Raw genomic sequence first — 24,686 nt, 5'->3', positions numbered from 1 at the left:
TGGCTTCTGTGTTCTTCACATATAGCAGCCCCCTTTGCCATAAGGCAAACAGGCCTACCGGTACTTGGTTGCCCCCCGGGTCTTATACACAATGCTATAGTGCCTGGCCATTAAGCCAGGGCAGGCGCAAACTGAGAAAAACAAACAGGTACTTGTGGTTGGCAGACATGTAGAGTGGTTCATTGACAGTCCAGGAACACGGCAGGCAAGGTTTAGAATAGTATCAAATCTGTAGTCAAAAAGGCAGTCAAAGTTCAGAGAATAGTCTGTGTTCCAATCTGAGGTCATAAACAGGGGAATTCAAACAGCAAAACAAGGCAGTCAAACAGGGAGCTTGGAGCACTTGTTACAAACGCTATCACAAGCATTAGACTGCAGGCTTGGCTGGCTTAAAGCTGAGTTCCACCCAGAAATGGAACATACGCTTTTTGGAACCCCTCCTCCGGTGTCACATTTGGCACCTTTCAGGGGGAGGGGGGAGCAGATACCTGTGTAATACAAGTATTTTGTTCCCACTTCCGGGCATAAATACCCGAGCCACCCGTGGGTATCTACTGTATACCACTTCCAGTGCCACCCGCTGTCTTTTGGGAGACACACAGGTCCCAGAAGACAGCAGGAACCAGTGGCATTGTGTAGTGCGAGTCACGCATGCGTAGTAGGGAACCAGAAAGTGAAGCCGCAAGGTTCTTTACACATATTTATTGTACATTCACATCAGTCCCTGCCCTCAAGGAGCTCACAATCTAAGTTCCCTGACTCACATTCATGCACATACTATGGCCAATTGAGACAGCATCCAATTAACCTACCAGCGTGCCTTTGGAGTGTGGAAGGAAACCAGAGTATCCAGAAAAAAAACACACAGGCACAAGGAGAACAAACTCCAGGCGGGTAGTGCTGTGGTTGGGATGCGAACCAACAACCTTGCTGCTAGACGGAAGTAATAACCACGTAACCACTGTGCTGCCCTTATAAAAATTCTGGCCAAATATGATTAAAAGAGTTTTGCCCTAAGAGGGAGGAACATAAAGTCCAACTCCAGGAAACTTAAAAATTCTCCCTTGCTGTGGGGCTGCACCTGCGCCGCAAGGATTAAAGTGGTTGTTAAGCCACTCTAACCTGTGTACACCATCAGCACTGCCTCCTATTGCAGTATCCCCCTCTGTGTGTGATTTATAAAAATAAATGCTGGAAATGCAAAATGTCACTGCCAAGATTGCGATTACATGACTAGCCCACTCTCTCCTTTCCTCCTCTGAGTGATGCAGCGGGCGGGGCTGAGATTCCTCTGCTGTCAGTCTGGAGGGAAGGAGGAGAGAGAGCTGGCAGGTCATGTGATCACAATCTCAACTCTTAAAATTAGGTATTTACAGCATTTATATTTATAAATCATTCACGGGGTGACACTACAATAGGAGGCAGTGCTGATGGTGTATACAGGTTAGTGTTATGAGAGCAGCAGGAGGGAGAGGGGCGGCTCACACACAGACAGAGAGGGGAGGAGGACACAGGAGCAGAGAGGAGAGCAGATAGCAGCCTGATGATGACACAGGCACGTAAACTGACCACCGTGTCTGGTATCAGCAGCCATGATACACCGTGGTCAGTTCACAGAGGGGTGGGAGAAACTGGAAGGATCAGACAGGTTTTTTTAGGTGTTTCAGGGGGCCAAATGACACAGGACAAGCACTGTGTCATATGCTTTAAAGAAGCAGGATCCATTTATTATTTTTTTGGGGTTAACAAATGCTTTAATGGCTCATTTAGTCAAGGGAGACAGTAAAACCAGTTTTATTTGCTCAATTCTCTGGTAAACAGTGCTCCCCAGTGTCCTCATGTCCAATGCCAGGCTATAGTCCCTGTATAATATCAGAGGACATTAGGCCACCGAAGCATGAGGCAAAATAAGCTGCAGTGACCAGTCTAGCAGTCCAGAGAAGCCTGCAGGAGCTGAGGATCGAATAAATAAACCTGCTTTTCCAAATCTTGCGGTGCGGGCACAGTCCTCTTGCAAGGGAGAGTTTTTTTAGGTTTCCTGGAGTTTTGCTTTAATGTGACCTGGATTTTAATTTAAAAAGGTTGGGAGCTATGGATTTTTAATAATGAGCATATCTACATTAGGTCCTCATAAAAGAACAGATATTGCTCCATGCTAAATCCACTTGCACCAATTGCAGAGGCCTTAGGTTTAGCATTTTATATAAAGAAACAAACACAAACTGGAATTAACGGTCATCTCTGTATTATGAAGGCAGAAAAAGCACACACAGCTTTTTTTTCTTACATTTTCAGATTTTGAAACAGGAAGTATTTTTTATTAATACATTTCTTTAGAAGGCAAAAGTTCAGCAGACTAATGAAAGCTCCTTTCAGCTGTGGTCAAGCCAGAGACAATGAAAATCATTTTTTACATTATAACCATTGTAATATATTACACAGAATCAGGCAAACTGCACAAAAATGCTTTTTTATTTTTATGGAAATGTGGGCGATTGTGGGAAAGAGAGCTGTATGTATGATCAAGCAGGATTGTAAATCAGAAAGTATTCTATATGAGTGGAATTATTGATGATCACATCTCTGTAATAAAGGGTATGTAAAGCTTAACAATTAAAGTTACAAAAAACCCTAACACTATCTATTTATAATCATGTTCGCTCCCCCTCTTACCTAACCTGTTTAAAAAATCTGTATATTTTTTTTTTAAATCCGCTTTGGTTCAGTCACATGATCTTGCAGCTTTAGCTCCCCTGTGGCACTAAGCGGCTGCTGCAGGGGAGACAACAAGATGGCTGGTCTATGGGAGCCTATGGGTGACGTCATGGATCCTGGAATTCAGAGCTGAAAGATCACATGACTGGACCAGAGTGGATTAATAATAGGTAAGTATACTGTACATATCTGTTTTTAAACAGGTTAGGCAGGATAGGTAAATAGGAAGGGGGAGGGAATATTTTTAAGAGTAGATATAGTTAGGGTTTTCTTCTTTTTTTTTTTTTTTATGTGAGAATGCATTTAACAATGAAAACGCCCACGGCATTTGGCCAGTGGAACAATACAAAAATGGCATCATACAGTTTGTCTAATGTTGGAAAATCAGCTACCAGTGTTTGGTCTAAGGATATATCTTATTAAACAAGATCTATCTAATAACTAACAGATGGAGGAAAGCAGGGAGGTCTCAGCTATTAAAGCATAAAATATATTTTAATTTAAGTGAAGGATAAGATATCAATTGAAGGGTCATTGATATCATTTGATACCACTGGGTATATTGGAAAGAAAAATGCTATCAATTGTTGGGTATCCGTAGGCAAGGTTTGAATGATGATTTCCAGGCATCAAAGAATTTTTGTTTTCGTGATTCCTTGTGAGGAGGCCTTCACCCACTCCATGTTGAAAACATAAGAAAGTTTTCTATAAACTAAGAAATGGTGCAGAGTTTCTGGGTGGATCCACTTCTGTAGGATGGCTTTCCATGCATTGGCATTGTCTATGCCAGCCCCTCTTCTAGGCTAGCATAGCACACTGTGTACATTTTATTTAAAAACGAGCGCTGTAAATACTGTATATAAGCTGACTTCTGGCTGTTCTCATCACTCGCGGTCGCTTTACAGCTCTGATAGAATACTTCTGTGGGAGGGGCCATGATCTCCCTCTGACATCAAAGGTAGATCACATGGATGCTCGTCTCCTCCGCAGAAGACATCTATCAGAGCTGGAAAGCGGCCGCCAGTCACGTGACCGGCCTGAAGACAGCTCATATACAGTATTTACTGCACTCATTTTTAAATAAAACATACACAGTGTGCTATGCCAGCTTCTAATAGAGTAAAGTATAAGAGGAGATTTGCTGACATCTCCTTGTGCAGGAGTTTTTTATGTATATGAAGAATGTTCCAAAGGGTCATGTTTTGGTCAAGTTCAGTGTCCGTGTACATTAAAGTGCCATGCATCCAATCTATTAAGTATCTGGTTAGAGGTGCTAAGATATACTGTACAGTTCTAGATCAAGAAAATTGAGTACTCCATTACTGGGGGGTTGCTGTATGGTATGTAGACCTATTGTTGCTCTCCTGCGCAAGGTGCTGCTGTATGTTCGAGGTCAGAGTGTTTAAAGTGTAAGTTCACCTTTACAGAAAATCTGTAAGGGTAAGGTGATCTTTTACTGGACCCCCCAGGTTCTGTGTCCCACAATCCCCCTGAATGCTTCACCGGTCCTCCAGGGATTTGAAATCCTCCTGGCTTTCTCTCCTTTCCTCACAGCCTTGACAGGATGGGTTAGGTGGATTCTGATTGGTCAGCGCCATCGATGTGACGGTGCTGATCAATTAGAAGGCCTCTTGTCTGTACACTCTGAGAGGTATGGATAGGAGATTAAGCTGCGGGTATTTCAGACCGGTAAAGCAGCATCCCAGTCAGTGCCTGACAGTGGGGGATTGCGGGACACTGGCACAGCGGCACCAGGGGGAGGATTCAGCGTAAAGTCATCTTACAGATTGAGGGAGGACCTGTATGGTAATACAAGTGTGGGATAGGCTACATTTTTAACAAGCTTATTCTGCCCATATAAGAAATATTAAAGTATGTCCAAGCAGCGAGAGATACTTTTAGTGTAGCAAAGCAGGGATGTTAATATAGATTATTGGGGTATTTGGGTATAGATACTCCGAATTAAGAAATCTTTTACTTGCACCAAATAAAAGGGTAGAGATTGCTCCAAGGTGGCTTGTGATGGTTAGTTAAAGAGAGTACCTTTGATTTATCGAAATTGACAGAGTAACCTCAGATTACACCAAATGATTGAATGAGAGACATTAAACTGGGAAGGGAAGATTCTGGGTGGGAAATGTATGGTAACAGGTCATTCGCAAAACCAGTGATTTTATGGCCTATGGTTATACCTTGGAAAGTAGGTCGGGATTCTAGTAGGTGAAGGAGAGAATCTAGTGCAAGTTTATAAAGAATGGGAAAAAGGGGGCGTCCTTTCCTGGTGCCTCAGGACATGGATATTGGAGCAGAAAGTTGGCTTTTGATAATTAGCTTGGTGCGGAGGTTATGATAAATATATTGTAAGAAAGAAGAAAAAAGACGTCAAAAGCCCTAGTAGAAAGAATTCAAGAGGGACCAGTCTGTTTTATCAAAATCCAGGATTTTCTTTATTATAATTATTATTATTATAATACAGGATTTATATAGTGCCAGCTGTTTGCACAGCACTTTAAGTTATCTTATTTTGTCATTTTTGGTCAGTTATCTGTTCGATAAGTGCAAGGAAAAAACTTCTGGCAAATATCTTGTGAGCTAAAATCTATCTGTGCTCTCTGCCTGTGCTGGCTTTTACATTGTTACCAGCTATCTCTGAGCACTACAGAATCCCTCACTCCTATCTTATGGAGAAGAGGAGAAGGGGAGTGTTAGGCAGACCATACATGGTTCGAATCTCGGCCAGTTCAGCAGGAACTGGGCGAAATTCAAACCATGTATGGGAAGGCTGAGTGTACCAAGTTTATTGATCGATCAACTGGGGTACAGCCAGCATGCTGGATTTTACCTATGACTACCACTTGCGAATGCTATAGCCGCTAGCAAAAATCACTGTTTTTTTCCCGGCAGGGATGGCTTCCCACGCTCCCCACCAGGAGAAGACAATGGCTTACAATATATACAATATATTACATTTTTGTTCTTGGGTTTAGATACCTTTTTAAATATGAACACTTGGTATGATCTTAATTGCATGCTTTGCTATGGGTTAGACCAATGTTAAGGCCCGTACACACGATATAAAAATCAGAAGTAAAATGTTGTCAGACAATAGATCTGCCGATTTTCGGATCGTTAGTATGGTGCTTTCGACAGCTGATTCTGATTTTTTTTTGTCTGACAAAAGCTGGATGTGCAGACTATACATTTTTGATCGTACTCAACTCGATGTACGATTTTCGTTTAATTAGTACAGTTTTCGCCCGGAAAAAAAAAAAACGTAATAACAAGACTACGCATGCTTACAAACAAAAGAATACATACAAAACTATTCAACACATTACGTCACTTCTGAAGTTGTATTCTCTCGTATGAGAATTTTTGTATGGTGAGTAACCTCTTCACTTTTGACATAAGATTAGCATGCAACGAAAAAATAGAGAATGGTTGTCTGAAAATCTGATAGTGTGTACGAGGCCTAAATATGCGTATCTCATACCTGAGAGGCCACTGGGGAAACTGACATTACCCTATTCTTCTTGGACCTGTTGCAAGCAGCTTCCCATCTGCACAGTGACCAGAGCGGGCATCTTGCCCAACATTGCTGCCATTCATAGAACGCCTTGATTTTTTTACAGGGAATACAAGAGGTTCTTTGATTGGAAGAAGAGTCCATCACTCCTCCCCTTCACCTTGTCTGATCAAAAAATGTCTTTTTACCACCTCCGGCACCGAGAGAGAGACTGAATCGAAGCCGCGAACGGCTTTGATTCAGTCTCTTCAATGTAAACACGGAAACAACGTCATGACTTCTGGGTTACTCGGATGCTGTTTTCGGCGATCTGAATACTTGAAGTCTTTTAGACCCCCGATCCCTTCATAAAGAGTACCTGTCACCACGTATTACTGTCACAAGGGATGTTTACATTCCTTGTGACAGCAATAAAAGTGATCTTTATTTTTTTAAACACAATTATATATTATAAAAATAATTAAAATAATTAAGAAAAAAAAATGTTTAAAGCGCCACTGTCCTCACGCAGCAAAGAAACGCATATGGAAGTTGCGCCCACATATGTAAACAGTGTTCAAATCACACATGTTAGATATTGCCGCAGTCAGAGCGAGAGCAATAATTCTAGCCATAGACCTCCTCTGTAACTCTAACTTGGTAACCGTAAAAAAAAAATTAAAGCGTCGCCTATGGAGATTTTTATGTACCGTAGTTTGTCGCCATTCCACGAGTGCATGCAATTATAAAACATGACATGTTTGGTATCTATTTACTCAGCATAACACCATCTTTCACATTATACCAAAAAAATTGGGCTAACTTTACTTTTAAATTTTTTTAAAATTCATGAAAGTAAATTTTTCTAAAAAGTTGCGTTTAAAACACAGCTGCACAAATACCTTGTGACATAAAATATTGCAACAATCGCCATTTTATTCTCTAGATTCTCTGCTAAATATATATATATAATGTTTGGGGGTTCGAAGTAATTGTCTAGCAAAAAAATACTTACCGTTCTCATCGGATGGACCGATCGTGTGTACGCGTGTGTACGCGGCCTTAGTCATGAAAGAGTTAATAATGCTTAAAGTAAAGCAATACAAATGAAATATTCCTTTAAATTTCGTACCTGGGGGGTGTCTATAGTATGCCTGTAAAGTGGTGCATTTTTCCCGTGTTTAGAACAGTCCTTGCACAAATTGACATTTCTAAAGGAAAAAAAGTCATTTAAAACTACTCGCGACTATAATGTAATTGTCGGGTCCTGGCAATACAGATAAAAGTAATTGAAAAAAATGGCATGGGTTCCCTCCAAGTCCCTTACCATGTCCTTTGGGTTTGGTATAAATATTAAGGGGAACCCCGAACCACAATTTAAAAAAAAAATTGCGTGGGGGTCACCCCAAATTTCATATCAGGCCCTTCAGGTCTGGTATGGATATTAAAGGGAACCCTGCGCCAATTTTTTTTTTTTTAAAACAGCAGAGTGAGCTGTTCACTAAGCACACACGTGTATTGACCTATTTGATTCTATATTCAAAAATATCAATTCAATATATGATTTCGGTCTGGACTCCTGGGAAACCCACAGTAAGGCCTCGTACACACAACCGAGAAACTCGACGGGCGAAACACATCGTTTTGCTCGTCGAGTTCCTTGTTAGGCTGTCGAGGATCTCGGCAAACCAAATTTCTCCATTGCCGTTGAGGAAAAAGAAGACATGCTCTATTTTTGGCACAACGAGATCCTCTACAGTTTCCTCGTCGAAAAATGTACACACGACCGGTTTCCTCGGCAAAAAAAAAAAAAAACAGCAAGTTTCTTGCTGGTTTTTGCCGAGAAACTCGGTCGTGTGTACGAGGCCTATGAATTTGTGAACACCCATAGGAGTCTAGATTTAAAGTATTACAACGACATGTATACTTATAGCAAAAAAAATTACATATTAATGTGCATGGCTCAAAAAGTAAAAGTTGGTGAAGCAGTGCAAGTTTACATTCAGTGACTCATTTCATAAGCTGATTTACTTGCCAAGCACAGATTTGTAAAAAAATTCAACCACCTGCTAAATGGTGTCTGTAATAGAGCTCTGAGAGCCTATCAAACATGCGTAAAGTGGAATTCTAGGCTAGTACTAATCTGCCCACCCCACAACAAGTATAATAAATACCCTGTAAAAGGAAGAAGCATATACTAACTTATTCTCACTTATTCTCAGGGCGCACCAGTCCGGTAACATAATCGGCTCCCTGCTTTAAGGGGCAGGAGGAACAGCCAAAAATGAATGCCCCACAGAAAGCCTATGGGTGATATTACCACACAGGCATTTCATCCATTGTCAGTGTTCTGTCCTCTCCCCTGAAGTCAGTGGCTGGTGGCATCCCATGACTGGAGCGCCCTGAGAAAAGATAAGTGTATGCATCTTCCTTTTACAGGGTAGCTAGTATAGGAGTTAGAAGGGGGTGAGAGCAGTTTTAAAGTGATTTTAAAACTTCATATTTTTTTTCTCTTAAAATAACAAACATGCTATACTTATCCGCTCTGTACCTCTTCTTCCCTGGTCCCCTACTAGCATTCCAGGCTCATCCTCTATTCGGTGTGTCTCCCTCATTCCCAAGCCTCGCTGTGACTGTATATAAACAAGTGCAGCTTGTCCCCCCCCCCCTACTCACAGGATTCAACTGACAGTAGCAGAAGTCAATGGCTCCTGCTGCTGCCTAAGTCCCTCTAAATAAAAAGGCTGGCAGGATCAGATAAGTGTTTTAAGAGGGGAAGGAAAAAGTTAGTGGGCTAACTTTTACCTTAAAGCATGGAGTGCATTAAGGTAAAAACACTAAGGCTTTAGAACCTGAAGGCCACTTGAAGCTTAGTTGACCCTTGCCTGCAATTCCACTTTAGGAAGCACCTGAGCTGTTCAAAACCAAGAAACTTACAACTCTACATAATGCACCCCCCACTACTGCTGTGAGCATGACATTCCAGATGCAAAGTTGCATTTAAACCATCTACTCTCCAGCAGGGTTCTGTGAAACACTAGGGTTCCTTCAGAAATTCCCAGGAGTTCCTTAAGATGTGACTGACTAATTTTACATTTTGTGGTGCCTGCAACAGGGCCAACTCTACTTGGCAAAGCCATCAGCATCACATCAATATCATTTTACTGTAGCTGTCCATAAGGGTGGCCTTCTAACCACCACTATGAAGGGGGCATACTTCCCGATAGCCACTAAGGTAAGTGGTATTTTTTCAATTGATACCCAATGAACTGGTTCTAGCAGAGGTTTCAAGACCTGAAAATTATTTATTTTGTTTCAGGGTTCCTCTGGTATAAAAAAAGGTTGAGAAAAGTTGATTTAAACAGAAAAAAAGTTTGGAAACTCTACCGAGGCAGTACAAAAAGGCAATGAAGATATGTTTGGAAACATTTAGCAAGCAATCAAATTTTCTTTATCATGAGGTATAGGGGGTCAGACAACATGAAAAATAATTTCATATTAGCTGCTCCCTCTGATAGGGAGTACCTGAAAAACAACCTTCCTTATAGTAACATGTTAAAGCTTAAATGAGGTTGTAAATATCGTTTATGAGGTTTTAATGATCAGGATTACCTATACTTAAAAAATAAAAAAATACCTGTAGTTCAGTCAATAACTATACTAATACATTTAAAGTAAAATACACATTAAATTAAAACTTTTTTCAGAAGTATTTGTACTAGAATTGAAAGCACAGCTTCATTAAAAAGAGTATATGTCAATAAATCAATATGATCGGACTAAAATACCATGGGGTTGATTTATTAAAACTGGAAATTGCAAATTGGTTAAAAAAAATGTTTTATTTAATTTTATCTCAAATTGTAATCAATATGGAGTCATTTGACATGTAGTGGAAATCCAGTGATTGAACTGTCATTATCAATAGTCAGATTATTGACTCCATCTACTACTGTTACTGGAAACTCAGCCATGCAATAAGTTATTCTGAACAAAAGAGTAATTCTCTAACAAACTGACTGGAATCAAATGGATTTAAAACATGAAAACGCCAATAACAGACATCTTAAATGAGGAATAAAAAAATAATTACCTGTAGTTCATTCAATAACTATACTAATACATTTAAAGTAAAATACACATTAATTAGAACTTTGTTCAGAAGTATTTGTACTAGAATTGAAAGCACAGCTGCATTAAAAAAAAGTATATGTGAATAAATCAATATGATCGGACTAACATACTATGGGGTTGATTTACTAAAACTGGAAATTGCAAATTCTGGTGCAGCTCTGCATGGGAGCCAATCAACTTCTAACTTCAGCTTGTTCAATTAAGCTTTGACAAAAAACCCTGGAAGCTGATTGGTTTCTATGCAGAGCTGCGCCAGATTGTGCACTCACCAGTTTTAGTAAATCCGCCCTCTATGCCTTTTCTAACGTATAAGTGTACATATTGTACTTACCACTTTGCAGTCTTGTTCCTTTACAAAAATGGAAGCAGAAAATGATAATGCTGAAAAAAGCTTTGAGAAGATCCATTATTCCACTTGTGTTTTATAGTAGGAGTGGTATCTCGGATGTGTGATATGACATTCAAGTTCACAGCTCAGTGGTGCTGATGCTTATAGTCCAGATGTGCAGGGAAGGCAGAGCATCTTCTAGGTCCCCCTTCACTGAAGTCCCACCACTCACTACTGCATCTCTGATCAATAGAATTCTATCAGACACATTTCTGGAGGGGCAGGATTCAGCCTCCGCCAAACCAATCCAAGCAGCTGCTCGATTTCTGCTTCATTAAAGTAAGAAATTGACGGGAGTCCCAAAGCTGAGCCCTGTCAGTTTAATTACTTGAAAGCAATGACTTCTTAAAACCTTCTTGATTGATTGTTGCCGTTGTTAAAGCTGCTTCCAGGAGTAGCTGACATATACTTTAAATCCAGATGCTAAGGTTCCATCCCTAAATGATTTCTGGCTACTTGTGATGTTTTCAATTGATATCCTGTAGAGAGCAAAAAAAATGCAAATAATATTAACAGTGCAAATACTGGTAAATTAATCTAGAATAACAAAATGCATTAAGACGGCTTGTTAATACACCTATTTTTTTATAAAGAGAGACAGGAGAGGGATTAAGAACACAGAGAACACAGCATGGAAGTATTTTGTATGTAGTATAAGCTGCATGCAGAAAGGTTGATGCAAGAAAAAAAGGCAGCAGTGAGTTTATCTATTGTAATCCTAATATATCTTTCGAAAAAAAAAAAAAAAAATGGTCCATATACTGTCCTGTTCTGCTTTCTGCGTTCACCCCAATTCTTCACATGAAGCCCCGTACACACGACCAGTTTCCTCGGCAGAATTCAGCTTCCGACCGAGTTTCTGGCTGAATTCTGCCGAGAAACCCGGCCGTGTGTACAATTTCGCCAAGGAAGCCGCCGAGGAGCTCGACGAGGAAATAGAGAACATGTTCTCTATTTCCTCGTTGTTCTATGGGAGCTCTCGGCCCGCCGAGCTCCTCGGTGGCTTCAGGGCTGAACTGGCCGAGGAACTCGATGTGTTTGGCATGTCGAGTTCCTCGGCCGTGTGCACGGGGCCTCAGAGGTAAGATTGAATTTTGGATAATCATGCAAATAAGCCTTAAGGCCCCTTTCACACTGGGGCGTTTTTCGAGCGTTATTCGAGCGTTACTCGAGCGTTATTCGAGCGTTATTCAAGCGTTTTTCGAGCGTTATTCAAGTGTTATTCAAGCGTTATTCAAGTGTTATTCGAGCGTTATTTGAACGTTATTAGAGCGAAGCCTCATCTGCAATCTCAATGTGCTGGTAAAGCACCTCTAAGACCCTAATGTTTAGGGCATTTTTGCAGTGCCTCAGTGTGAAAGGGTAAGGTGTTTTTAAAGCGCTTTCAATTCATTTCAATGGAGAGAGGCGTTTTTGGAGCGTTTTTTTTTAGTGCCCAAAAGCTGCTCCAAAGATGCTGCTTGCAGGATATTTCTCAACGCTCCGCCAGTGCAACGCCTCAGTGTGAAAGGGTAAGGCGTTTTTACAGCGCTTTCAATTCATTTCAATGGAGAGGGGCGTTTTTGGAGTGTTTTTTTTCAGCGTCCAAAAACTGCTCCCAAGATGCTGCTTGCAGGACTCAGTGTGAAAGGGTCCATTGAGATGCATGGAGAGCGTTTTATGAGCGTTTTAATAGCGCTATTTTTAATGCTAAAACGCTGTAAAACGCTTCAGTGTACAGCCCCACCCTTTAATCTTCCTCTTCTCCCATCCGGGAGAACCCCATCATGTATATAGGCTATATCTCTATCTATCTAATATATATATATTTTTATATTTTTTTTTATCTCAAATAGTAATCAATATGGAGTCATTTGACATGTAGTGGAAATCCAGTGATCGAACTGTCATTATCAATAGTCAGACTATTGACTCCATCTACTACTGTTACTAGAAACTCAGCCATGCAATAAGTTATTCTGAACAAAAGAGTAATTCTCTAACAAACTGACTGGAATCAAATGGATTTAAAACATGAAAACGCCAATAACAGACATCTGAAATGAGGAATAGTATACCCCACACTCCCAGTAAATCCCTCCCAGCCTGCAGTCACATCCCTGCCATCAACCTGCATTCTATAATGTGATTTTCTTCCCCGTTTAAATAAAAAACATATGCAAGGATATAGTCAGTGGCCACAAACATCCCCATTCTGGAATGGACATACTATTGATAGTAATAAGTAAAAAATAATCAGAGATTCATGCATGACATGAAAAAAAAAGCTCCCAGGATGCTGCTTGCAGGACTCAGTGTGAAGGGGTCCATTGAGATGCATGGAGAGCGTTTTATGAGCGTTTTAATAGCGCTATTTTTAACGCTGTAAAACGCTTCCGTGTACAGCCTCACCCTTTAATCTTCCTCTTCTCCCATCCGGGAGCACCCCATCATGTATATAGGATATATCTATATCTATCTATCCATCTATCTATCTATATATATGTATATATCTCAATACATCTATATCAATATATATATATATATCTTTTTTTTTATCTCAAATAGTAATCAATATGGAGTCATTTGACATGTAGTGGAAATCCAGTGATCGAACTGTCATTATCAATAGTCAGACTATTGACTCCATCTACTACTGTTACTGGAAACTCAGCCATGCAATAAGTTATTCTGAACAAAATAGTAATTCTCTAACAAACTGACTGGAATCAAATGGATTTAAAACATGAAAACGCCAATAACAAACATCTGAAATGAGGAATAGTAGACCCCACACTCCCAGTAAATCCCTCCCAGCCTGCAGTCACATCCCTGCCATCAACCTGCATTCTATAATGTGATTTTCTTCCCTGTTTAAATAAAAAACATATGCAAGGATATAGTCAGTGGCCACAAACATCCCCATTGATAGTAATAAGTAAAAAATAATCAGAGATTCATGCATGACATGAAAAAAAAGCAAAAGTGTAACCCTGGCATTATTAAATATTCTGGCAGCCTGCTGATAAAGCTCTGCTCTTTCAACAAGATAGCCTAACAGTCATTAAATCACAGCGTCTTATGTGGAAAAATGTATAAATCTCAGCTCGATGATGCTCCTATGGTAAGGCAGATATTGATTCCAAACCTACTTAGCATTTACAAAAAATGGACATTTTTCTTTTCTTGCTCCAGGCTGCGTCAGCACAAAGTCTCTGCACACACACCGAGGTGTTTAACTTTTCAGGAGTTCCTCTCTAGAAATCGTACTCAGCAGAAAATATCCATAATGCTGAGGCTTCAGGGGGAGTTTGGGATCAACGCCGGCTCTGCAGTCCCCAGTAAGTGAGATCCATATTCTTGATTCATCATAAAATTTGTAGGTGTTTGATACGGCCGGAGTGAGAGGCTGAATGTTCCTCGCTCTGCAGTCCTCTCTTTTTTCTATCTTAGGCACAGTGTATTCAAAAGCTGAAGACTATTTCCTTTTCCCCTGCTGCAGAGCAGCGACTGTACGCTGCAGCCAGAATGAACTGTAAACGTAGAAAATCCTGCTGTGTAGAAACCGAGGAGATGGAATGTGTAAAAGAAACTATTCATGGAGCGAATGCAAGTATACTTCATATTACCAGTTCCAGTTTGCCAATGGAATAAAATAAACCCCTTGTTTAGTGTCTCGGAGAAGCAGTAAAATCCCACACTTTAAAGAAACTAATTACACCGATGAAATACATATCTGGGAACAGTTTTACCTGCCAAAAAGATTTGTAATTCTATGCAGCTAGTAAAGTGATCCAAAAATACCCTGCCAGAGCATGTCTGTTATGACAGTGCTAATAAAGCTTTCTAAAGAACACACCCCCATTGGATTGCACATGGGATTGGATTGAACATAGTTACATAGTAGGTGAGATTGAAAAAAGACACAAGTCCATCAAGTCCAACCTATGTGTGTGATTATAACATTGAATTGGATTCATTGGATTGGGCAGTAAATTGGATTAATTTAATTGGGAATCCGCTGTATTACTAATAATGAAAAACGTGATGATGCGCTATCAATATAAAGTGCATAAATTCGATCAAATAAGAAATTCATACATTTCAAAAACTGTAAATAAGAATGTGGTAAAAAAAACATTCATAAATCCAGTAATGTCCATCAGAAAAAAGAAGAATAGAAGTGCTCTTGTGCAAAAAGTTAATTTATACTTGTGTATCAACAAAAATCCATATTTCAATGTGGATAGCAACATTTTCACACCCACAAGTGCACACCCAACTCTCAAGCTGCTTACCAGCTACTCTGACCCCAAGATGGAGGTCTGGATGCACTTTATCCCAGTACCCCCATGGGATGGATATCAGGAGACACGATTCCAGTATGGGTTAACATACAACCAAGATGTTCAACAGTAGGCTCAGCTACTCTGACCCCAAGATGGGGGTCTGGCTGCACTTTATCCCAGTATCCGCATGGGAGGGATATCAAGACCCAAGATTCCAGGTTTACCATATGACCAGGATGTTCAACAGTGGGCTCAGTTACTCTGACCCCAAGATGGGGGTCTGGCTGCACTTTATACCAGTATCCGCATGGGAGGGATATCAAGACCCAAGATTCCAGGTTTACCATATGACCAGGATGTTCAACAGTGGGCTCAGTTACTCTGACCCCAAGATGGGGTTCTGGCTGCACTTTATCCCAGTATCCCCATGGGATGGATGGATATCTAGAGCCAAGATTCAAGGATGGGTTACAATACGACCAGGATGTTCAACAGTGGGCTCAGCAAAAGGGAGAGACAAAGGAGGAACTGTAGTAGTTAATGTTAACTGTAGTAATTAAAACTCCAGGTTTTTTTAATAAAGAATAAAACTACTTTCAAGAAAGCAGGAGTAAAATCACATATAAAACAATCAATCACATACAGACACCACAGCGAGTGTGATAAAGTCACCACTGTAGCTTCTCCCAACTAATTTTGTTTAAAATAAGTATATTCACTGGACTGGACAGTGAAAAAGCATCAGCACATCCCCCTTCTCTCCTTTTTCTCTTTCCTTTGTACAGAACACCAGGGATAGATCCTGGATGGCAAGTATTCTGCCCGATACTTGGGTTGTGGTCATACCTCAAAGCACAGGTACATGCAGCTCCATGTTCTGATCTATAAACAGGTCATACATAAATATAAAGATATTTTAGTAAACTTACATTTTAATTTCTTTGACTTTCTGTATTTTCAAGGCACTGGTGAGGTAGAGTGCAGCTACGTCACCAGGGCCTTCCAGGAAGCTCTCATGTATAAACTGTGAGATCTGAAGAGATTTTTTTTACAGATTACATGTAATGTCACATGTGGAAGATCGGGGTGCAGACTTAATTAGTGAACCGGCACAGAAAAACAAGGACAAAGAAGACATCCACCTGGAAGTGTTAACACTTACTTTGCAGCAAACTGTCAAGCAAATTTCGCTAGGATCCAAGGCAGGTAGGAAAATCGTTGGACCCCCAGTCCTTTCTAAAGGTGTGTATTGATTAGGTTTAGTTGTATGACCCTAAAGTGGAACTTTACTTTAGCTGCACATGCTCATCTGCCAAGTCGAGGATGAATGAACATCTGCACATATGAGGGAGTTACTTCATCCCAGCAGGCTACTCAATATGGCTGAAGATCCCAAAGAAAGCTAACGCAGCCATCACTTCTGATGACTGCAGGGCCGTCCCTATGATGGGACCGGGTGGTACCATGGGTACCAGGCAGCACTTTTAGGGGGGCAGCATATTTTTATAAATACATATATTTTTTAACTTTTTGCTATAATAAATATCCCCAACATTTAGAAAAATAAACTATTTTCTTCAGTTTAGGCCAATATGTATTCTTCTACATATTTTTGGTACAAAAAAAAAAAACCACAATTAGCGTACATTGATTAGTTTGCGCAAAAGACATTGTGGCTGCCGGCAATTCACAGGTCCCTTTATACTCCTGGATACATGTATAGAGCCATGGCAGGTTCTTTTATACGCCTATATGCATGTATAGAGCCATGACAGACCCTCTTTATACATCTATAGAGCCATGACAGGCCCTCGTTATACTCCTTTATACATGTATAGAGCCATGACAGGTCCTCTTTATACTCCTATATACATTTATAGAGCCATGGCAGGTCCTCTTTATATTCCTTTACATGTAAAGAGTCTCGACAGGTCCTCTATATACATGTATAGAGCCATGACAGACCCTCTTTATACATCTATAGAGCCATGACAGGCCCTCGTTATACTCATTTATACATGTATAGAGCCATGTCAAGTACTCTTTATAGTCCTATATACATTTATAGAGCCATGACAGGTCCTCTTGATATTCCTTTACATGTAAAGAGTAATGACAGGTCCTCTTTATACATGTATAGAGCCATGACGGGTCCCCTTTAGTTATCATGATATAAAATAATGAATGTGGGGGCCTTTTGATTGGCGTGATTTTTTTCGGGGGGGGGGGGCAGCATTTTATTCTTGGTCCCAGGCAGCAAAATGTCTTGGGCCGGCACTGGGTGACTGGTACGCTTCAATATTTTAAAATGTTTAGTTTTGTGTTTTAAAACACTTTAAAACTTGTTTGGTACTCAAATTTGTGTTCCCACATCAGAATGCAATTCATGTCTAATGCCAGATTCAGAGACTGAAATCACATTCCTATGTTCGTTAACAAACGTTCAACATGATTACATAAAACCTAAGTCATTTACATCTTATAATTAATACAATAGCAGAATTGTCCTGCACAGAAGCTGCTAATGCTTACATCACAGTAGTGGCCATGACAGTTCCGAAGAGACGAGCAGAAACCAAAGACATCTCTGAAAGAGACATTGTGCTGGAACATGACTTATTTTAAACTGGATTACAGTGGCTTCCTTGCTGAGTAAAACTGGCATTAATGTCAGACAGATCTTTATGCACAGCGAAATATTGCACTTTTATTTAATACAGAACTCCTTTTCTTGTTTTTCCAGCCAGAATAACATTAAATAAAAAGTGTGCCTGACTATAATATGATTCATACTGTCTTCGTGACTCATGTGTTATTGAATAATACAGTACAGTAAATGCTTTCCGTAGATAACTAAATGCATATGTAGATAATTGGAAAACCAAGTCTTAGGCTTTGGACAGGCCACACAGGCCTAAGCCTCAGGCAGAAAAACACAGGGGAAGGGCAAGATGTCCCTTGTTGTAATACTTATCTGAGTAGTTCTCATACAATCCTGCAGGGATGGGACAAGGACATTTCAGGTCTTGAAAACTCTTGTTTGTTTTGGAGCCACAGATATCTGTAGTCAAGTGTAAAGCCTCATACACATGGTACGAAAATCAGATGGGGATTGAGAAATGAACTTCCTCTTTATACACTCATAGTACGTCACTACGATTGTGTTTGTCAAATGACAATTCGCGTACCGTTGGTATGCAACACAAGATCCTGGCACACACCCTTCTGACAAGAATCCCAGTGCCCATCGTATGCCTCACTGTGACCATTGTATGCCTCACTGTTCCGATCTGCATACTTGTTCTCCTGCTGTTTCACCCAGTCAGTCGGCTGTCGTCCAGTGTAACAAACCCTGCCTCCTCCTCATCCATGTTCGTGACAGGCGGAACACTCGGTTTCCCAGCAGTGAGTCAGTGTTCAGTGTTGCGCCTATCACGGATGAGGAGGAGGCGGGGCTTTGTTAGACTGGACAGCCGCCGACTAGAATGACGTCACAGCACCTGGAGATCAGGTGCATGAGGCTGCGGATAGACACAGACTCGAGTATAAGCCAAGAGGGGCATTTTCAGCACAAAAAATGTGCTGAAAAACTCAGCTTATGCTCGAGTATATACGGTATATACTTTGCTAAAGTTTAAACACGATCTCCAGATTTCAATCCAATCGAGCATCTGAGGGATGTGCTGTAAAAACAAGTACAATCCACAGAGGCCCCACCTTGCAACTTACAGGACTTGAAGGATCTGCTACTGACGGCTTGGTGCCAGATACCACAGCATACCATAAGAGGTCTAGTGGTGTCCGTGCCTCAACTGGTCAGGGCTGTTCTGGCAGCAAACCGGGACCTACTCAATATTAGGTGGGTGGTCATAAAGTTATGGTTGATTGTTGTAGCCTTTGCAGGCTAATTCAGTAACACAGTCCCAATTTTTTTTATGATGTACAAAGCCTGTCTAGTTATAGTTAGTTATGCCTGAAATGGAGAATCACAAGTGCAGCAGATTTCAGAACCACAAGTATTAAAGCGGAGGTTCACCCACCGCTGCAAAAATTAAAAGCCAGCAGCTACACATACTGCAGCTGCTGGCTTTTAATAATAGGACACTTACCTGTCCTGGAGTCCAGTGATGTTGGCACCACAGCTGATGTTTCCATCAGTTGTCAGGTGCTGCCACCGCCATTGCGGGTAAGGGAACCTGGCAGTGTAGCATTACGGCTTCACGCCGAGTCCCTACTGCACATGTGCAAGGCTCTGCTGTACTCTCCAACTGGCCCGGCGGCGGGGGAAGGAGGAGGGAGCCAAGCTGCTGACGTAATTTGCCGTGGCCCAGACTCGTAGGGGCAGGGTACCAGCCAAATGTGGAACTGGAGGGAGGGGGGGAGACAAATTAATGGAAGTTCCGCTTTTGGGGGGAACGCCGCTTTAAGATACAGAGGGGGAGATTCACTAAAACTGGAGAGTGCAAAATCTAGTGTAGCTCTGCATAGAAACCAATCAGCTCCTAGGTTTTGTTGTCAAAGCTTAATTGAAGAAGAAGTTAGAAGCTGATTGGTTGCTATGCACAGGTGCACCAGATTCTGAGTGCTCCAGTTTTAGTAAATCTCCCCCAAAATGTCAACACATACCTTTTGAAAATACAACTTGTCTGACTGTCATGCAGATTGATTAGCTTTAAAGGTTTTCCAGTCACTGACTGATCCAAAACAAGTAGGCCAAAAGTGAAGTCAAAACTCCGGGTCAGTGAGTTCTGAAGTCAATGGATTCCTATGATAGCCAGGGCCAAACAATAGCAAGTAGCGCTTTCACAAGAGGGTCAACGCTGACTTATTTATCTTAGTTTCAACCATATATCTCAGCTTTTGGTTTTCTTGAATATTAGCTGGTTCAAGAGTTGTTTCCTGAGGGTGTACTCAGCAAACTTTGACCTGTTTTCTGGGACAAAAAATGATAAAAGGCAAATAGAACAAATTAATGCGACCAAACAGACAAGGGTAACCATAGCAGAAGTATGGTCATTTACATGCAAAACACATTATTTAGCATTTAGTGTATGAAAGTGTGGTAATGTTAGCTGCTTCTACCCTTTCTCTCAGGCCTCGTACACACGGCCGAGTTTCTCAGCAAAAACCAGCAAGAAACTTGCTGGGAGATATTTTTTTGCCGAGGAAACCGGTCGTGTGTACATTTTCGTCGAGGAAACTGTCGAGAAACTCGACGAGCCAAAAAGAAAGCATGTTCTCTATTTCCTTGACGGGAATAAAGAAAATTGGCTTGTCGAGTTCCTCGACAGCCTAATAAGGAACTCGGCGAGGAAAACGATGTGTTTCGCCGTCGAGTTTCTCGGTCATGTGTACGAGGCTTCAGGGTTTTTTGGATGGTCTGTATTATCTCTTATTCACCTTTAACAATGCTGAATGTTCGCAGCTGCTAGCAGAATGATAATAAACAGTTCTTACCTACTGTATGTTGTGTTCCTTTATATGTATGTCATATACAACTATATGTATTTATTGGAATTTATGTGTTTATATTATCTGTAGTACTTTCTTCTGACTGTATTACTTATGGTCGGGGATTTCACTGTGCTGAGAATTAGGTGTACGACAACAAGAATTTAAATCTTTCAGTAACAAGAGATTAAAGTTACTTGCTTTTTATTCATTTTAGAAAAAGTGGTGAGGGGTTAGAACCCCTGCCGACAGGGCCAGGTATACCATTTGGCACTGTAGGCATGTGCCTATAGTTGCCAGAGGAAAAAGATATGGCTTTTCCCTTAATTATCGGCCAGACAAATTTGCTGAGCTGGTGGTGTCTGAGAAGGAAGGGTTAAAGCGGAGTTCCACCCATATAAAAGTCAGCAGCTACAAAAAGTGTAGCTGCTGACTTTTATTAATCGGACACTCACCTTTCCCAGGTTCCAGCGGTGCGGGCGTACGAAGCCCTGCTAATCTCCCCCTCCTTTCTGCAGCACTAGCATCGTGAGTGTGGGCGCCCAGCTGTGGCTTCACAGCCAGGCACGCATTGCACATGCGCGAGCCGCGCTGCGCGCCGTGATTGGACGGGCGGTTATCTTGGACCTGTGACGTGTCCCAGATGATTGCAGAGAGGGAGGGGGAGAAGTAGTTCATGGACTTACTACCCCCTGTGGATTACCACATTTTATAGACTCTTGCCTTTAGAAGGACTCTAATTGGATGTAGCCATCAGTTTATGCTATGATCACTTCATGGGGCATTTCACACTGGAGCAGTGCGCTCACAGGGCATCAGAAAAAGTCCTGCCAGCAGCTTCTTTGGAGTGCATTAGCAGCGATGAACTCACCGCTGCTAATGCGCTCCTGCCCATTGAAATCAATGGACAGCACTGCCGTACCGCCGGCAATACGCCGCTGTAGCCGCGCATTGTGGGCGGCATTAACCTTTTCTCAGCTGCTAGCCCTGCTAGGGGCCGAAATGCGCCGCAAATCCGACGGTAAAATAGCGGCGTTTTACCGCCGACGCTACTGGCGGCACCAGTGTGAAAGGGGTCTAAGAACTGTTATTTGTTACCTGCAACTACCTCAGTAAAAGATCAGACACCTGCTACATGGGGCAGGTAGAGAGTTGTCAACTATGTGTAAGCTTCAGACAACACTGAGTATATCAGGATTTCTCTTTGCTCCTGGCAGACATATGCAGTGGCAGAGGAGCAAAAGGAAAGTGAATATGTGCAGCAGGCAGAGGCAGCAGTAAAGAGAACATGTTCCTTTGTCCCGCATGGGCAAAGAACAGACTGACTTTTAAAATGGATCATTCCTCACAGTGTGTTTTATTATCCCCTTTTCTTGAATTTGATATGAATTTTTTTATGGACATTTCAGGGTAAAGGATATTTTGCTTGCAGCTTTGTGCATTAAACACATGTGTAGTTTGTTTTACATGTGGTATCAATCACCTCTGCAGTGCACATTTTTATAAAACTATTTAAGATGAAGCAAGAAGGTTTACGACAAAACACATTCTCACAAAAAGCTATAGATGTGAAGAGCATCATTGAATCCACACAGTTCCAATAAAATGTGCATGGACTCAATCCCCCGTGTCGCCCATGACTACTTTGTACAGCACCATGAAAATTGATAAAGCTGTACATATCAAAATATTAATACGAAGAAGAATAACAAAGACATTCCTTTGTTAAAGTCTTTTGTTTCTGCATATAAATGAATCTGCTCTACTATCTATGTACTTCAGACTTACTAAACATTCTGTCAGTGCCTGGGCTTTCCCTTCTCCACAGTGGAGAAAGACTGATGTTCACAATTTCCTGACCACTGTCCAGTTGGTTTATTCTTCCAAGCTGCCTGACGTGTCAGGAAATCCTGCTCCAGAGGCTTCTTTTTGTAAAATGGACAATAGGAAACCAAATGAAAATAAACAGTAAATACTATTTAAAGAGGGTTCAAAAGCAAACTACATAAATATATATGTTTGTGACTTGACGATAGGACGTTCGTATCTCTCAACCATTTAATTGCCTTTATTCTATACTTGACTAAATAATTTGGCCCATCTTTCTCCTTGTTAGAAAATGACAAAAGGATAGACTTTGGGTCATAACTAAGTGGGTAATTCCTGAATGTTCACAGTCACAGGACCGGACAAGCAAACATCACGAAAGACTGATTATAGATTTCTGCCACGACTTGCTCAGTATAGCACCCACCCGTTTGTGTCACTAGATCACTAATACATTAAGGCAGGGGTGGGGAACCTTTTTTCTGCCAAGGGCCATTTGGATTTTTGTAACATCATTCGGGGGCCGTACAAAATGATCAACTTAAAAATTAGCCTGTTATATTTGGTCAAACATTTTTTTTGTATAATCATTATTTATATACTCCATTTTTACAAATAAAGAACAAAGCAAACACAATGGACATGTAAAAAAAAATAAGGCTGTCAATAAACAAGGACATGAACTGTCACCACATATTTGGTCAAACATTTAATTAACTAACCGCTAATGTGATGGCTGGAACTGCTTCTCTTTGGCGAGGTGTGTGATGTTGGCCGATATTGATGATGTTGCTACTCGCAACTGGTTTTCCAGGTTTGCGTTGGTCAGTCTGGAGCGCAGTCAACTCTTTGCGATGGTAAGTTTTGAAAAGAACTGCTCGCAGCAGTAAGTTGTCCACAGTAGTGAAGACCTCAGACCGCGGCGTGTGTTTCCCTCGAGTGCGGGCTCCTCCTCCTCTGTGGGTGTGAACAGAGAGGAGGGCCGCTGCCGGGTGTACCAAGATGGCCGCCGCTCCGGAGCTAGGCCGAAGCCGGGGACTTTCCTAGGCCGAGGCTCCGGAGCGCTCCACGGATCGCGGGGTGTGCCGATCCAAACGGGGTGACCCGTTCGGATCACGGATCGGTGATGATCCGTTGCACCCCTAGTCAGAAGGAGCCGGAACTACAAGGTAAACATCAGCTCCTTCTAACAGCTCCGCAGACACACACTCAGCGGCACGGGGGGGGGGCCGGATGGAATGATTTCGCGGGCCGCAGGTTCCCCACCCCTCCATTAAGGGATTTGTTGTTGGTGTATTTGTTCACTGATTGATTAACAACTTGCCAAATGCAAAATGTATGTACAGTATACTGTGTGGTTTGCAAGTTGTTTACCGGGGTTATGGCTGAAGCTATCACCCATAACCTGGGAATTTTTTCTACAGACGGCTAGTTTTCTCATGACATCCCCCCTCCTGCAGCTCGCCGGTATTCTTATCGTTTTTACCAGCACTTGAGAAATTATCCCACAGTGCGACCAGCTGGTCACAGAGGCGATCAAGGACTAGATCGTCTTTGATCACCTCTAGGCCTTTTGAGGACCGGAGCGACGCCCGGTCGATGGTGGAAGTAAACATGTTTTTTTTAGAGAAAATTCTAGAATTTTTTTTTTTTGCTTTTAAAGGCAAAGAAGGGATTTGGGGTGTTTTAGACCCCAGATCTATCCATAAAGAGGACCTGTCATTCTTATTAAGTGTTCTTGCATAGCAAGAGCACTTATTGTTATCTCACATATATATTATTCTTATTATAGCCAAATTTACCACCCTAACTCCTCCCACAGTTTTTACACTACATAGACAAGTAATATACCGAAACGTGCGGATTGTTCCCGAATGGTGTGCTATTACTTTGTGGAATGTTTCGCCAAATCTTTTTTCAAAATATTGTCGTTTTTGCAGCAACATTTTCCCATGGGAATGAATGGTGAAGCTAGAGTGTGAGATGACAAAAACTGAAAAATCAGGACATGATTTCTAAACTGCCACCACTCCCTCATTTTCAAGCCGACCTACACAAATCGTATATCAAAACGTTCAGCTATCCCTGCTGCCACTACACGTGTCTATAGTCCTGATGGTTTTCACAATATGACCATTTGTTTGCAACTCACGCCATCCATTGACATTCATTGAAATCCATTGAAATTACAGTCTAGACACCTAAAATTTGAAGGGCAATATTTAAACTGTGACTGTGCCTTCAATTTTTTATATTTCAGAGACATTTTCTTCTAAGAACATTTTTGGTTCTGGGCACCACCACCAGTGGCTTTGACCCAATTTTTCTGCCCCTGTTTAACAGGGGCGTGTAATTAAAATTTTTGCTGTAATATTTTGCAGCAGGGCTCATTCTTGCG

General features: G+C 41.4%; 1 protein-coding gene across 3 annotated transcripts in view; it reads right to left on the bottom strand.

Moving 5' to 3' along the window:
• Positions 1-14,536, bottom strand: part of LAYN (layilin) — an 86,050-nt gene extending 71,514 nt beyond the window's left edge. Inside the window, exons 1-2 of one of the 3 annotated variants that reach the window (XM_040325398.1) lie at positions 14,474-14,536; positions 10,686-11,221 (exon numbers count right to left, since the gene is read on the bottom strand). In XM_040325398.1, coding sequence (XP_040181332.1) covers positions 10,686-10,761 — 76 coding nt within the window. In that variant the 5' untranslated portion in view covers positions 10,762-11,221; positions 14,474-14,536. Of the gene's footprint in view, positions 1-10,685; positions 11,222-13,873; positions 14,419-14,473 lie in introns of those variants that run through there. The other 2 variants (XM_040325396.1, XM_040325399.1) reach the window with 2 other exon arrangements.
• Between the last annotated feature and the right edge of the window lie 10,150 nt (positions 14,537-24,686).

The sequence above is a fragment of the Rana temporaria genome, chromosome 10, assembly GCF_905171775.1.
Source record: "Rana temporaria chromosome 10, aRanTem1.1, whole genome shotgun sequence".
Taxonomy (NCBI): domain Eukaryota; kingdom Metazoa; phylum Chordata; class Amphibia; order Anura; family Ranidae; genus Rana; species Rana temporaria.
The sequence above is the reverse complement of the archived record's forward strand: the minus strand, read 5'-3'. Positions and strand labels throughout refer to the sequence as shown.